General features: G+C 43.3%; 1 protein-coding gene across 1 annotated transcript in view; it reads left to right on the forward strand.

Annotated features, from left to right (window-relative positions):
- The window catches only part of STAB1 (stabilin 1), a 115,030-nt gene that overhangs the window by 86,928 nt on the left and 11,268 nt on the right, over positions 1 to 16,834 (forward strand). Inside the window, exons 49-59 of the mRNA XM_044451507.1 lie at positions 97 to 231; positions 650 to 709; positions 2,851 to 3,027; positions 5,216 to 5,302; positions 6,293 to 6,439; positions 8,150 to 8,209; positions 11,028 to 11,241; positions 11,797 to 11,946; positions 12,538 to 12,642; positions 14,055 to 14,162; positions 15,513 to 15,706. Coding sequence (XP_044307442.1) covers positions 97 to 231; positions 650 to 709; positions 2,851 to 3,027; positions 5,216 to 5,302; positions 6,293 to 6,439; positions 8,150 to 8,209; positions 11,028 to 11,241; positions 11,797 to 11,946; positions 12,538 to 12,642; positions 14,055 to 14,162; positions 15,513 to 15,706 — 1,437 coding nt within the window. The remainder of the gene's footprint in view (positions 1 to 96; positions 232 to 649; positions 710 to 2,850; positions 3,028 to 5,215; positions 5,303 to 6,292; positions 6,440 to 8,149; positions 8,210 to 11,027; positions 11,242 to 11,796; positions 11,947 to 12,537; positions 12,643 to 14,054; positions 14,163 to 15,512; positions 15,707 to 16,834) is intronic.

A 16,834-nucleotide genomic window follows, 5' to 3' on the forward strand; every position in this document is an offset into this window, starting at 1 on the left:
GCAAAGAAACTCACAAACGAAAATGGTTTGCACAAAACATGTAATGTTGGGCTGCTAAAAAGGTGTGTCTCACTGGCATTGTCCATTCTTTCTCAGGACACTGTCTATTTAAATGACGAAGCAAAGATCATTCGAAGTATTCCTGCATCAAATGGTGTCGTACATTTCATTGACAAGATATTAATCCCATATGACCTGAAGCATCACGGCATTCCATCCAGTTTATCAGTGGTATGTTTACCATAAGAAAGCTCACAGCAATTATATTCAGCTCTGATGTTTTTTTACATTGTTAGCCACCAATTGTCCTGGCTGAAAATACAGTGTTAGGTTATAGACTTCATCTCACTTGGTTGCACATATTAGTAGTGTGTGCACGTGTGTGTGCGTGCTCACTTCCAGAGAAGAAGAGGGGCACCAAGTTTAAGAAAAGATGAGACAGGAGAGCTCAAAACCTAATATTTTGTTCCAGTGAGTTCCATTAATAATGAACATACATTATAAGATATTGTAAGTTTGTCCTTACTGTGAAATCTTGGGATATCAGTGCATATAAAGCATTCTTCTGGCTGGCTATGCATTTGGACTGTACTCTTAGTGACAGAGAAACCTTGTTTCTAATGACCTTTTATAACTGGTTGCTTTCCAGCAAAACATCACCGAGGTTGCAGAGGCTTACGGCTACAAAATTTACAGCAGGCTTCTAAAGGTAAATTTTCAGGTGCAGTGCTTCAAACACCCCCCCCCCATATATGTCTATCTGTTTGATTTTCTGATTCAGTTCAGGATTTATTTCAGAACTTGAGTTTGAATTTTGAATTTGAACCTTGTATTTGAACCCTTAGTAGAATTTGAACCTTGTTTACACAAAGGGGTGAGGTCATCTTAATGCTCTCACAGCCTAGGTACAAAGATGTTTGTTCCCAGTGTTCTCTCTATGGCATTCCAAAACACTATGGTGGTTTCCTAGTTTTGTGGAGGTTTCACAGCTGGCCCAGCTCCTCTAGCAATTCTTTGAAACCCCTGGCATATTTACTAAAGGTGGGCAGAAAGGTAGATCTGGAGCTATTGGTAGATGTCCGGGTGATTTGCCATAGATTGGGAAACATTTCTAGTTCCCAGTTCTCTGACCATAGCCAAAACATACAGGCTCCTTCGTCCTCAACTTTCTAGCAATTAAAAACAGACTTGAGTAGGAGCAGATCATATATCCAAATAGGTATCCGTTTGAAGGTGGTGTCTACATGCATGCAATTTAAATACTGAAAGCACTGCAAGGTTTTCAATCCATCGCATTGTAGAGCTGAGCATTTTATCCTTCCAAATTGATAATAGGTGTCAAAGTTTGCAGAGAATCCATTTACTCTGAGAGTCTGTTCCTTTCCATGAATCAGGTAAATAACTTTAAAAAGCATGTACATCAGTGTATAAGAAAGACTGATCCACTACAAAATTCATCTGTGTAATAATTCCACCACTGCCAAAAAGGAAGTGACTACCAGGCAATGCCTAAACATATGTTCAAAAGAAGCATTAGTGGTTTCACACTGCCAGGAATTAACTGAATTTGGCAATTCCTTATTAAAGAGAAGTTCTGGCATTCAGTAGACTTGAAACAAGTTTATGCTGATTAAGACACTGCCTAAGATCCATAGATGCAAAAGTAGACACCAAGGCTGTGAAACACTGGTTCACCATTTTGTGGTGGTGGCCACAGCAGTTTCTTAAATTCCTAAGTATGTCCATGGGTCCAAAAGGTTGAGGACCCCATCCCAAGCTGCTATTTTGGGAGACTCCAGGATTCTAGTAAAAAAAAGTTCCCATAAGCGTGAATGCAGCATCCTTCTGGTCATATCCACACTCTGGAAGTATCATGTATCATGAAATCAGATCAGAATCTCCTTTTATAGGTACCCTTCTCCCCCAAATCTGCAACATACCTAGGAAATTGTTCTGTGTACTGCTGGCAAAGTAATGAGATGAACTTGGGAATGAATTTTTGACTATTTGCCTTTGATGTTCATAAATGGGACTTTGCTTATGGAAAGGGAAAGGTTATTTATTTATTTAGAGTTTTTGTATGCCGTCCCATCGCTTATAGCCTCGGGATGGCTCACATAAATAAATAGACATGAATAAACATGATAACAAAGTTTCTCTGTTATCCTTATTCTTTGCTTATGCAGATTATATTTCTAGACATTAAAAAATGGTGGCGGCAGCAAGGACCCTCACATTCAGTATCCTGCTGTCAAGCTTCATCATTGCTACAGTGAATGAATGCTTCCTGATCAACAGGGAAGAATGGAATGAAATTATGCAATGTGTGTGCATAATTTTCTTCACACACACCTTTGCTCTTAAGTGTTTGCAAAATGCAACTTTTGCTGTTCGTTGTTTCTCCTTAAATTGCTGTGCCATTTTACAGCCAGTAGCTCACAATTCAAACCCCACAAAAATATAAATGGCAGCAACAAAACAAATTCCAACAGAATGCAACCAATGTGCCCTGTCAGCTCCTAAGCAATCCAGCCGGTAGCCCAGCAAAAGCCTTTCTCAAGAGACTGAATGAAATCTGTATCACCTGAAATACTTAGCAGATCTCAGAACTTGGGGAATGGGGTGAGGGCTAAGGCTACCCTGTTAAATATTCGAATGGGTAAGTACTGTGGGACTTATTTCAGAGTAGATGTGGGTGGGCTTGTGATGCAGGTTCCTTGCCTTTTAGGGAGATTGCCTGTGCCTGAAGGCTGTTTTTTGTAAGTGATTGAAGACTGAAACGGCATGTCACATGCCACTACAGCATTATACTGTGGCTGTGTCTCTTCATATACATTGTTCTCTGTGCAGGAGGCAGGACTTCTTAGTGTGGTTAACAACACCTTGCACCAACCCTTCACCATGTTGTGGCCTACAGATGCAGCATTTAATTCCCTTCCTTTGGATATGCAAAAATGGCTGTATCATAAAGACCATCGGAGCAAGCTGGCTGCATATCTGAAAGGGCACATAATCAGAGAAAAGAAGGTGAGTGGAGCAGCAGAGAACACAAGTGCTCTAAAGTCTTTCCAGCATGGCCTTGTGGAGATCCATGCCATGGGAAACGTGCTTCCCTGGTGAAAAACGTGCCAGATGGAAGTGCTCGCACATTTTGGTGTTGGCATGACCAGTATCTTTTCAATATAAACCAGGCTACACACTGTATTTGATTTAATGGGTCAGTTAATCAACAAAGAGATATTAATGCCCTGGGTAGAACCAATTCATCAGTTGATTAATTGGTAACGTTAATCTCTAATCGCTGTGGGATAGATGAGGGAAATAAAAGTTATAGAGTGTTACTGCAATCCAGAAAGTGAAATGGGAAAATGTTGCAATGCCTGGTGTGCATCAGTTTGCAAAGTGGCCTTCCCTTCCACCAATGGGCAGTCTGCTCTGTTGCTCTCTGCTCAAGCCATTGATGCAGCACTACTGAAACAGTAGTCTATGCTGTCGCAACAGGCTTCCCTGGGAGCCCCATCGCTCCAGCATTGGCTACTGTACACTGGCACTCCATGGGCATTAGCAGAGTGCCTACGGAATATTAGCTTATTTTTGAGTAAACCTCTCTTGCTGTTCCTTTCATGTCTCAGAAAGGGAGTTATATTAAAGCTAAAGAAATACGTTGTTTTAATCAACTGGTAAAAAGATAGCAGATCAATAGTATTTGTAAAAGGCAGTTCCAGTGCAAACTGCTTGGGCAATTTCTACCCAGGACCATTAATATCCTGCACCTCTTTTCAGTTTTGCCATAGAATTAAGGTCTGAGCACTACACAAAGAGCAAGGGCCCTAAACACAGGGCCTAGAGACTCCTCCATTAGCACCCATCAATGTGGTACCCAAATTGTAGTGCCAAGTTTATTATTTTTTCTTTTTTTAATAAGCATGAATGGTTTTGTGTGAAATTCATGCAGCTTTCTAGCAGTTATGTACAGATGACTGCAAAAGCTAGTTAGATACCAAGGCATCCATTTGGAGGGAGTGCCTATATGCCACCCATTCAAAAGCTGAAAGTGTTCTAAGGTTCTCATTCCATTGCATTATAGGAATTTAGCTTTTATTCTTTCAAAGTTTTATTGTCAGTCGTCGCCTGTCAAAAGGGCATAGAAAATCCATTATGCTGACCATTTTTTAATTTCCAAGAAGTAGGTAAATAGTGGAAAGTCGTGTGGACATCAATGAATACTAAAGACTGTTCCAGGACCAGTATAATAGCCTCCCCACAAAAAGAAGCAACTACTGGATATTGTCAAAATATTTTTGAAAGATAAATTAGCTGTATTCCACTGCCAGGAATTTAGACAATCCTTTCTTAAGTGACGTTGTTTGTGTCTAATAGACATAAAGCAAGCTTCTGTCAAATAAGGCACAGCAAGTAGATTCCAAAGTGGTGGTCCCCTCATGAGGAATTTTGTGGTGGAAACCACAGCAGTTTCTCAGATTCTTCCAACTATGTATGTTGTATGTGTATAATAATATTGGAGACGCCTGCAGTTTTCTTTCTTGTTTTTCCACTGCATAATCTCTAGGTGGCAATGTGGCATAGCAAATGTGATGTTTTTTTCCTTTTTCACTTCTGTAAATTAAACCACATTTTCATGCACACACAAAAAATACTCCCCAACCGTGGTTTTTAAAAATGGAAGTGAAACTGGAGGCTTGCAGCTTCAACTAGAGGATCAGAACAGTCTTGAGTGGCTGAGCACACGAAAAATGCCTCATGTATTTCTGAATTCCTGAAGTCTGCGTTAGTTCATATTTGCACCGAAAGCAGGATGGCAGGCCTACTTCCCACACCAAAAGGATCCCACAGAGGAGGAAAGCGGAAACCAACCAACCTCCTTGCCCGCTTGGCCTCTCCTGAGCAAACCCCTCTGTGCTCAGCTTACTTTCAGAGGCAGAGCTGTGCAGGGCGAGGCTTGGACTGCACATAGCCAAGGAGCATGTAGGTACAAGCAAAGAACGGGTGAGGTTTCACTCCCTTCCCTTCTGTGCCCCTTTTTGTGTGTCAGGACATTAAACAAGCAAAGGAGGCCGATGTTTATAGTTGACTTGTTTCTATCCGCCTTTCCTCAAGAAGCCCCTGGCTTGAGGGGCACCCAGGTGTCCCACACATCTACGTTGGCCTAAATCTAAAGCTCACCTCATTGCAGCTTCCCCTTGTGTATCTCTAGCTGCTGGCTTCCCAGCTGACAGAGACTAAGGCACTGAGGACTTTCCATGGATCTACCATCTCATTCAGCTGCGGAAAAACAAGTGCTGTAAGTAAGCGTTGCTCAAAACCTAATGTGCATGGGGTGACTGATTGTATGTTATTGCCCTGGTGAAGTGGGTGGGCCAAAGGGGTTGAATGAAGGTCTGTTCAGTTTTTAAAGTTCCCTCTCTCCTCCCGCAAGCTGCTTTCCGACCTACATGCAGGTTTTGGTGAGAAACTTTCCCACCTACATGCAGAGGTCGAATTTTGAGTAGCAAAAACATTAGGAAGGGAAAGGATCAACCACATCCTTTCCCCCTGTTATTCTTCTACTCCCAATGGCAATCTTCTAGGCTGCTTTTAGAGAGTTAGAAGAATAGGCTCAGCTGCATGTGACTTGTAGCAAAAGCCAATATGACCCATAACTGGGCCTTAAGCAACAAAAACACACACACCCCACTTCAGTCTTGCAGTAGCATCAGCGCAACCACAGATTTCAAATTGCTTGTGTGGAATTACAGTAACTGTCGGGACCTCCATAAATATTGCATATTTTATATCCATTTCCCAGCGATGTTGAAGAAATCCACAACAGAATTAGATGACTTTGCATTTCTGATGCTCCCACCCACAGACTGGGCACCCAAATTAGCTTTTTCCAAGTCTCACGGATTCCATGGATATTTTTTTTCTTTCCTGGAATTGTACACAAATTTAGCCATGTACACATACAATGAAGAAAAAACAATGATCAAAAACACATATTTCCCTTATTGATTATTGTCACAAGGGGGATTTTTGTTTGTTTTTTTTAACTTTGAGGAAGATTTGCACCAATTCACATGAACTAAGGCATCAATGTAGATTAGCATTACTTCACCGACTCTCATCCTAGTCTACCTCACAAAGCTTTTGTGAGTATCAAATGAAGTGAAGGCAGATAATTTGAGCCACCCTGAGTTCTGTATAGAAGGAAACAAGTGGAGATATAATGTAATAAACACAATGATTTATCTTCTAGTTTCTAGTGCAATTCTTCTGCTTTGTTGCCACATAGGGGGACATCTTAGTGGACAATGGCAATGCACAGATCGTACAGAGATATATGAAATTTGATGTAGGTATCGCTTACGGTATTGATCATCTGCTAGAACCTTCAGATTTGGGATCCCGCTGTGATGAGTTTCGTTCTGTTGAGTCCTCGGTGAGTGGTTGGCTTGCTTCCCTGTAATATAGTTATTTGTTGAATTCTATAACCCTGCCCTTTTGAGAGGCCAGTCTCAAGAGATTCCTACAAAGCCACACTATTTAAAGCTCTGTAAGTTGAATATTTTGTATATCTTTGTAAGGAAAAATTGGGAAAATCTACCCCTTGATTTAGAATGTAATAGTACTGAAATTTCTCAACAGACTGAAACTAAAAGAGCCGAAATAATGTTTGGGGTTTCTCCCAAGAAAGTTAATGGTTTTATAATACACTAATGCCATAAAATAGTAAATAGTAAGATCATTGTGGGTGTCAAGCAACCTGGCCTGCTATCTGCAGGATGGACTGCTAGAAGGCAACAAGCCACCTGTAAAACCATGGCTTGTACTATGGGGTTTTGGACCTGTGATGGCATGTTGGGTCATCTGAGTCCAGGAGTCCAGGATAGCTTGTTCTAGGGGCTGCTGCACCCATCATACGTTGTCATGTCATTCAAATCCAGGTGACCAAATCCGGGTGGTCCTGGGGAGCCACTGGCAAGCCACTTGGCAAGGCTGGCAAAAAGCCTTAGCTGCTCTTGCCAAGCCTGCTTGGACTACTGCCAGGGACAGCTGCTTTGCAAGGATCTAAGCGGCTTGGGCGGTTGGCACTGACTGGGTGTCTCCCATCGTGAGACTCCCATCAAGCCCCTTTTACTTCTTATGGCTGCTTTGTCCCATTGAGCCCCCCATCCTGGAGACTGAGACTGCCCGCTTTACAGTTTGCGTCAGCCAGTGAATGTGGTGTACGTGCTGCACTGGAGGGGCTGCCTGCGGTTCGCAAAGTGATTTTAGATGTTGTGCATGTGTGTCCACTATGTGAGCAAATAACTTTTTCTGCTTATGTATATGCACATGTCCCTGTTGAAAACCCTGATTAGCGCTGTCAAGATCCCATTCCAAAAGAAAGCCCAATCTTTGACCTCTTTCAAGGCTCTGTGCTCCACTTTGCCCAAGCATGACGAGTCTTCAGAAACTGTGGAAAGGGTCAGGCCCAGCTAAAAATAAGAAGAGGGTCTCTGTGTGAAAGAAGCATTCTGCGAGCCACTCCAATTTATTTATTTAAAGCTTTTCTATACTGTCCAACCATAAAACAGATTAAAATAAAGCATAGCATCCAATGCATCCAATAAATAAAACCCACATTAAAACCTAATCCACCTTAAAATAATGGGTGAATAAAAAGATTTTAGCCTGGCACCAAAAGGAATACAGAGTCGGTGCCAGACAAACCTCTCTGTGGAGCACATTCATAGCCGGGGTGCCACCACCAAGAAGGAGGGTAGCCACCCTCCTAATCTCCTTCAAGGAAGGCTTAAGGTCCACACCAGATCTTAAGGGGCAGGAAGGCACATCGGGAAGGAGACACTCCTTCAGGTAACCAGGTCCTAAGGCTCGCCTGTGGTTTGAGTTAATCCATGATGGGTTTTGTAATCTATATTCAGACAACAAGACAACCCATTGTGGTTCAAGTGAACCCTACTATAAGCTAAATATAAGCCATCCTAGCAAAAGCATGTTTGGTTGATCTGACACACAAGCCCATGGTGGCTCAGCTCAGTGTGCAGAACCCAGCAAGGCAAGCTCATTTAATCGAATTCCCGTGGCACCAGACAGTAACATCTTATGACTTATTTCTCCTTCGGTCTTCCCCATGTGTCATTCTCAGGATTCTCTGTGTGGTCTCTGTGGCTCTGAGCCCCATTGCCCTCCAGGAACAACTGAATTGGTAAGTTTGGTCGACAGTTCCCACGTAGATCTTTATTGTTTGCTTGGGGTTAAAAATGATATATCTCATCTGTTAAAAACCCATTAAGGTGATAAGCAGCAATTTAGAGCAATGCAACCTGAGCACAATCAGATTAAGTGCTATAAAATTTAGAAGGCTAAATTTAAGAATAAGTGTCTTCATAATTTTCCTAAAAGCCAGGGTGCCAAGTTTTAGCATACCTTCCCATTCACATGTAAATGTGTGTGTGTGTGTGTGTGTGTGTGTACGCATGTGCTGACCATGATCTAAAATGATCAGCATTTGGGCCTAGAGCTGTCATACCACAAGGAAGATTGACTTGTGCACATCTACCAGGGAGAAATTCACAATAGGCCCTAAATAAGTGATATGAAGAGACTCTGATCCCAGCATTTGCCCAACTGGATATAGGACCAGAGTTGTAGGGATGTTTCTTCACAGATTAGGAATGGTTGCTTACCTTGCCACCACAAAAACAAAAGCAAAGATGAGGGGCTGAAGGCAGGCAAGTCTTTGGTCCCATTAAGCCCAGCATGGTGTGGTAAGCAGAGCAAAACTAGACTGGGCTTTCCTTAAACCCTCCAAATCAATAAAGTGCAGTGGTAGAACTTAACTCAGATGAAGTAGAGAATATCTAAAGATGAACTTTCCTGTGGAAAATTGAATTGGGAGCTAAGTTAAGTTGACCTTTTATGATTGGAGCTCTGGGAGTTCCCATCCTTCACTACCATTAATGCCAGGAATATGGTGCTTGTTGGCATGGCATTTATCTCTTCTGGTCTCTGATTGGCTAATCCAAACAGGAGCCTCTGTCTTGGCTATGTGCAAAAGGAACTAAGTAAGGGAAATACACTAACATATATTTGGAATGTTCATACTGCTTTGCAAAATGAAGTCAATCCACATCTAGTATTTATTGCAGAACAAAGACAGCTGCAGTATTCTGCTGAGTGAAAACATGCTGAATCATTAGGCTTTTCTACATGAAGCATTTATAGTACACTAGTCATTTTCTATTCAGAGTAGTTTGTGGATTCTTTTGATGAAGACATAACCCTCCAATTACACTTCCATAGCTAAATAGCACTTGCAGAGAATTTTTTAAAGCAGGGAAAATGTGGCATCTAATTCTGAATGTGAAACAAACCACTTTTTCACTTGGCTACTGCGGCTTTTCTGCTATATCACAGTGCCACCTGGAGGTTATGTAGCAAAAAGGCATGAAAAGAATTGTTCTTGTGCTTGAATCTCAATTCTGTGATGAAACTGAAGGGGATACAACCTGTTAACAGTCTCATGTGCAAAAGCTCATTGTGCTCCAACATCCCAGTCCTCTGCTTGATTTATGTTGGGTTCATCTAAAGCACAGGTGCAAAAATCTCAAATATAAAAATAAACTAGCATCACTTTATTAAGAAGTAGTCCAGTCAAGACAACCAGTGTATATGGACGTATACAAGCTGAATGCAAAGGAACTGCACCAAAGCTTTTATAGTATTTCATCTCAATTTAATACTTTTATCGTTAGCCTCCTTCTAATCCCTTAGGCTCCTCTTACTAGTCTAGCAATCTTATATCTACATGACCAAATACACATAGGGAAGTCAAAGTTCGTTCTCAACACTTTCATACCTCGGGTGTTATGTTCTTGCCAACATCTTCCCAATTCGCAGCTGAGTTGCTATCTAAATTAACCTTTTAATCCTACATGCTTCTACATTATCTATTTCTATGTAACTGCTTTTTGTCAAAGCTGAGAAACTAAGAGGAGAATTTATAATCTTTCTCTAACATACACTTCTGTCAAGCCAACTCCTGTTGCTCTTTTGGGACACAGGTAACTTTTCCAGAGAGCAGTGCATGCTGGCTGAGGGCATGGCGACAGTGCAAGAAACTAGGCATGTCCTTTTCCTCACCAGCCCTCTGGGCTGTTATGCTATTGTAAATTTCTCCTAGTGAACGTGACTGTGGTCTTTCCTCCTTTGTATTTCAGACTCCATTGGGTGCCAAATAAAGCATGGACCAGAATTTGATTCTCTTTAATCGATATATCTAATGTGATTATAGACTGTCCTTAAGGGTGGCCAGCAATTATCTGGTTCATCCTGTTGAGCGACTAACGAAATCTGAGTAGAAGTGTGGGCAGGAAAAGGGGACCAGGCTTTATTCTGAGGCACTGAATGCATGCTTTTGCATTTGAACACGGGTGTGGGGCATATATCAAAGTCATATGGCAGGTGGGCCTACAGAAAAGGATGTTACTCCAGCCATCTAGAAGTACTGTCCACTGATAAGGTTTTCTATTTATTACATTTATATCCTGACACCTGTGATTTATCCACACAACAGCCCAGAGATGTAGGTAACATTGGTTAGGCTGGGAGTGAGGAGTGGGCACAGGGCCACCCAGTGAACTGCAAGGCCCAATGGACCCAGATCTTCTAATAATAATTAGACAACCCTCACACTATCCCCCAGCCTAGATGAATTTCACGAAGGATCCATGGATGACAAGCCTGCCTCAGCCATTCCTTCTTGCCTAGAAGGTGATCTCATCTGTCTGTGACTCTTTTGGCTGCAAGCCATGTGCCTGGAGCTCAGGGGAAGGGAAAAGAGCAAGTCAGAGAGGGGAATGAGAGGGGGAACATGGCAGGTCAGGGAAGGGAGTAGTACCCTTCTGCCCGCCCACCTCTTCTCCCCTGCAAATCTAATTCCTTTTGCAGCAACAAGGAGCTTCCAGCGTGTCTTGCAGTGTTCTAAACCAAAAGATAAAAGTGGTGTCTTGCTTTTCCTACAGGGGGAAAGCCAGAGTTGTACACCTTCCACAGGGTCGTATTTCAACAGTGGGTGGAGTTACCACAGAAGGAAGCCTTATTGGTGGCAAACTTCATCCAGGGCGAACAGAATGCGCCTTCGCACGAAAACTTCACTGAGATATTGCAAGAGAACATGCTTTGAAACCAAATGGATCCCCCAGTGCTGTGCAAACCACTATGGAAAAGATTGCCTGGGTAAGAGTGTTTCTGTCATGCCTCCATACACAATATTTTGTTTTGCTCTTTTTTGACCTGGCAGTGGTGTTTGTGGCCATTGTAGCCAATAAGAACACCATAAGAACAAGCATTTGTCATAGTTTTGATTTTTATATAAAAAGCAAGCAAATGTATACTGTGCTACTAAGCTCTTCTGAGGTTTATAAGTCCAAGGACCTGCCCTAAATTGATTTTTTCTGCTTCTTGGTATTTAAAAAGAAAAGGAAAAGCTTTAAAAAAAAAATTAGGGCACCTTAGGAATGCATGCAGTCGGATAACATTAATTGTTTTTCATTATTTGTCGTTATTTGTTTTTCGGCGCCAGGCCAAGACCTTTTTATTTAAACATTATTTTAATTAATTGTTAATTTATTTATTGGTTTTATTTATTGCCTGGATTCGTCCAATTTTTATATTTTTGTATTGTTATTTATTTGTTGGAAGCCTTCCCGAGGCTTATGAGAATGGAGCGGCATACAAGTTTCCCAAATAAATAAGTAAATAAATAAAAATGTCTTGGTTCTGCCTTTTCAGTATGTCCCGGGGGGCTGGAGGCACCATGCAGCAATCACGGTACCTGCGACGATGGGCATCCAGGCTCGGGAAGATGCAACTGCAGCGCGGCTTACATTGGGACAGCCTGCGAGCACTGCAGCCCAGGCCGCTACGGGCCAGACTGCAAAGGTACAGCCATGCTTTCCAGAACAAAATGCCATGAGCACCTTGTTTGTACTCTTAACGTGACCACTGAGTCTGCTGTTGTTTCTATCCTAATTGACACTTACTTTGTGCCCTCATTATCCGACTACAGCTTTATGCATTTCTTCCTCGATCAAATGTTATTGTGAGCCGCCCCGAGGCTTCGGCGAATGGGGCGGCATAGAAGTTCCTAAACAAATAAATGTTCATGCACATTTAAAAATGTGCAAATGGCTTTCCTTACTGTAATATTTGTATGGTGCACTGGTGGCGTTCTTTCCCCTCCTTTTGTACACATGCTGAAATGTTCCTGTCTGGATGCAGGCTTTCATATTTAGTTGTGGGGGAAAGTGCTCTTCTTTCATTCAGGATTTTCACAATATCTTTAGTAATAGGTATAATAACTGAGTAATGAGTACTTCAAATGGCTTTTTAAGTACAATGTCTCATCAAGCTTGGATGGCAGTCAGCCTCAGCCTGCACACAGTTCTCTGGGTGCCAAAATTGCTCTTGAAAAGTAGTTGGTATCTTCCCATCTAGCCCAAGGCAACAGCGGTCTCATTGTTCTCATTGCAGAGTGCAATTGTTCAGAGAATGGGATATGCAATGAAGGACTGCTTGGAGACGGCTTCTGCTTCTGTGCGGCAGGATGGACGGGCGAGAACTGTGAAGTTGAATTAGGTAAAGCCAATCATGGCTAAATCCCAGAGTAGCATTCAGTGTCTCAACAGACTTTCTGGGAAAAGAAACCCCATGTTTCATAGCACCCTGCTTTAAAAAGCCACACGTGATCCTGCTTTTTGTACTGCTCTCATCCCTCTGTAGTCTGTATTGAAGCCTGACATTTTTTTGTAGTAATTCGGAAATTTTGAATTCTGTAGAAACACTGTCGAGGCGAAAGACATGAGTGTGCAGAACCTCCTAGGCAAAGGCAGTGCTAGTGTGCTTCCCTATTTTGAACTGTTTGCTTTTAGAACATTCTTTGCTTTTCCCAAAAGGAGGAACTGAATTAGGTGCCAGGTTCTGAATTGTACGCAAGTCATTGTATTCCATTCCCATGGACATGGGGGCTCTGAATCTGAACACGGAGGAGTCCCCATGGGGCACAGAATCCTGTAACTCACCTGGCAATATGGAGATGAGGAGACCGCTTCAATTTGATCTAGCCCTTCCACAGCTTAGTTAAGGAACGCGATGTCCCAGATCAGAGAAGTCAAGGGTGCTTTACGAGCAGTGATGGATTAAAGGACTAAACAGATGCAGAGATTCTCAAATAATTATGACAGTTCTGGAATGTGAGACTGAGTGACAAGATAATGAAATGCTGACACCAGTCTGACTTGTAATAAACAGATGCTGAGATTTGGCAGGACTGCAAATGTTCCTAAGTACCCTCTTGCTTTCCTCTGCCTCCTTCACATTCCCTGGCATTTTTCTGCACAAAAATTCTGGTTTCCTCCTCCTCTCACTAGTGGCCTTGTCCCTATTTTATCTGCATTATAGAAAATCACTCAAGTAAGTGAACCCGAAAGTCCAACTGCATGCCATTTTAAATGCATGGTGGCATTTCACTTTTTAAAAACAATAATAAAAGAGGTAGCATCGCTGGCTAGAGAGAAAGAACTGGAACTAGAACTGGGGCGTGAGAGTGAAAATAAAATCTCTCCTCTGTACTGTGGTCCTGGTAACTGTTGCCCCCTAGAAGCTTCTTTTCATTCCATAAGGGACGTTGCTCTTGGCGCACAAAACATTTTCTCCTTGCAGGGCAAATAGCAGCTTCTAAGGAAGGGATATTTGTTGGGATTGTGGTGAGTGGTGAAAGGAGATAAATTTCCTTCCTGCATGCCATCATTTTGACCCTGAAGAGACTCCCTCCCCTAATTTTGTTTTCAAAATATTAATATGTTCAATGCAGCATTTGATGTAAGTTATAATTTGGTCCTAAGATGGGGTGGGCCATTTGTGACCAGGTTATTGGCCTATAGCTTCATCATCCCTTTCCATTGGCTAAGCTGGCTGTAGCTGATGCAAACTGCAGTCCAAAACATTTGGAAAGCCATGAGGAGCTGATTACTGGCTTGTTCTCTGTCTAGCCGCACTGCCTCAGTGTTCCCCAGCCTGCCACCGGAACGCTGTCTGCCGAGCCAACAACACCTGCGAATGCAACTTAAATTATGAGGGAGATGGAAGGACCTGCACAGGTATGCACGGGGGTTGGGGGAAGGCTCTGTGTTCATTCACTAGGCCTTTTGTCACATGGGGCTAGTTTTGACGAGAAATTGGTACTAAGATTGTACCAACAGATCAGTGGGTGTGATCAGATCCTCATGCACTATATACGTGTGTTTCCTCGTGTGCCTCAGTCCCGTGTCGTCAGGCAGACACCCTGTGGTAGAGGTGTCTGCTGAATTATGGTGTTATCCCACGAGGCACCGTCCAGCTATGTTCTAACAAGCCAAGGTTGGCCTATTTGTCCCAGCTTCCCCCCAAGGGATGCTGGGAGGGAAATTAGGTCAACTGCTATAAATCTGCTAGAGGTTTTGGTTTGCTTTCTTCTTTTTAATATGCTAACAGATGCAGAAGTAGGATGGAACAACATTAAGGTGGGAAAAACGAGACATGAAATTAATGGATTTGTGTATCCATCAGTTCTTGCTTACACGGCCCACTCCAATAAGAGTAACTCCAGGTTTATTACTTTGGATTTGTACTCCAAACCCACCCCCACCTCAGGTTACGTAGCTTGAAAAGAAAAACATACATTCTCAGGTTATTTGTTGTTACAATTATTATCATTTCATTGCATTGCCTTTATACCCTGCCCTTGATTTGTTTTGACCAAATGTGGAATCCTGACAATGGGCTAGTTGGTCCTAAGCATGGAATTGGAAGTGTTTTGCCCACCTGAGACTCCTGAAGATGCTGGGAAGGAGCTGCCCCATTTGCTCACCTAAACTACCTCTGCATAGAGTTCTCCCCGAATCACCTCTCTCAGATTCTAGACCATATCATGAGATTTAGCTAGAGTAGATGGGCCTTCCAGAGCAGAACGGAACATGCTAAAATCAGTTAGTGTTACAGAGATATATTTCTGGGATTTCCCAAGCTGGATGAGAGGGGATTACTGCTCTTTTTTCTCTCTCTGCCTCTAAATTTACCAAAAGTAAATTTAAGAAACGTAAACCTCTTCCCCAGAAGGTGTCCCAGTTACAAACTCTGCAAATGGAACAGTGTAACAGTGCTATTGGACAAATATTGGAAGGAAGGAAAAGCAGTATTTTCACTGGGCACGGTGTTTTCTGTCTCTGTCCCAGCCGCCATCTCGTTCTGTGTGCTTGGCCCAGAACTGCCTCCAGTGTTCCAAACTCTGTAACTTCAGCTGGGGTGGAAGCAAAAGAGCGGTGGGATCTCAGAACAACTGCAGAAAAGAACTACCAGAATTTGCTCATCCCTCTGTCTGAAGCAGCCCAAGCAGGACTGTGGGGACTCCTCCCCACATGGTGGGTGCAGATTTGGAAGTGACAGTTAACGCAGTCCCCTTTCTGCCGCAGTGATTGACCTGTGTGGAAACGACAACGGTGGCTGCAGCTATCACGCCAACTGCACACAGGTTGGGACGGATGTTTTCTGTAGCTGCTTCCCAGACTATGAGGGAGATGGCTCCGTCTGCCTCCCCATAGACCGGTGTGCAGATGGAAGGAACGGAGACTGCAGCGAGCACGCCACTTGCATCTACACCGGCCCCGTAAGTGCAGCCCCACACTGGGAAAGTTCCCTGCTGCTCGGCACCACGGCGGCAGCAGCGTTCGGGTACAGGCAGAGGATGGCAGCTGCAGAAACGCCAGTGTTTCTTCACAGTGTCATGTAGGTGTGCGGTTTCCATTCAGAGAGCCCTCTGCATGGCGGCCCTTTGTGGGAGCTTTGCGAGAGATGCGTGATCTCCCCCGGTTATGATGCGCCGATGCTGCTGCATCTGGCAAGACCATGCCTTGGGCAAGAGAGGCAGCAGCCTCATGCTCTGGCACTGCATGGAGCGAGGGGTCCTCCCCAAGAAGCGGCACTGAACAGCTGGGGAGGGAATCGGAGCGGGGACCCTGTATTTGCCTGTTAGAAATCCCTTGAGTCATTATTGGAAGGAATCAGCTTACAAAATCATAGAATCATAGAAGGGTTGTGCTGGAAGGGGCCATGCAGGCCATCAAATCCAGCCCCCTGCTGTTGCAGGACACCACGTTTCACCACCCCACTCAGGTGGCTGTCCAGTTTCTTTTTGAATGTCTCTCGTGTGGGAGAGCCCACTGCCTCTCTAGCCAGCTGGTTGCACTGTCATATTGCTCTGACAGTGAGGAAGCTTTTCCTGATATCTAGCCTGACTCTGGGTTGTCGCAGCTTGCATTGATTATTCCATTTCCTGCACTCTGTATCAGCAAGAAGAGATCTTGACCTTCCTCTTTGTGACAGCCTTTGAGGTACTTACAGAGGGATAACGGCTTGGGACCAGGATACCTAAAGGAACGCCTTTTTCCCTATTTGCCCTCCCGCCCCCTGAGGTCGGCAACAGAAGCCCTCCTCCGGGAACCCTCTGTGAAAGATGTTAGGAGACAGAGTACCTGGAGGAGGGCCTTCTCTGTGGTGGCACCCCGTCTATGGAATGCGCTCCCCGGAGAGGTCCGTCTGGCGCCATCATTATATGTTTTTTGGTGCCAGGTTAAGACCTTTTTATTTAATCAATATTTTAATAAGTTTTAATATTGAATTTTATTATTGTATTTTACTAATTGCAGCCAGAATGCGTCGTCAATTTATTTATGCTGTTAGCGGTCCAGAGACGTTAGTAATTGGACGGCATACAAATTTAATAAATAAATAAATA

This window comes from Varanus komodoensis, unplaced genomic scaffold (genome assembly GCF_004798865.1).
Source record: "Varanus komodoensis strain SLA01 unplaced genomic scaffold, ASM479886v1 scaffold6_2, whole genome shotgun sequence".
Lineage (NCBI taxonomy): Eukaryota > Metazoa > Chordata > Lepidosauria > Squamata > Varanidae > Varanus > Varanus komodoensis.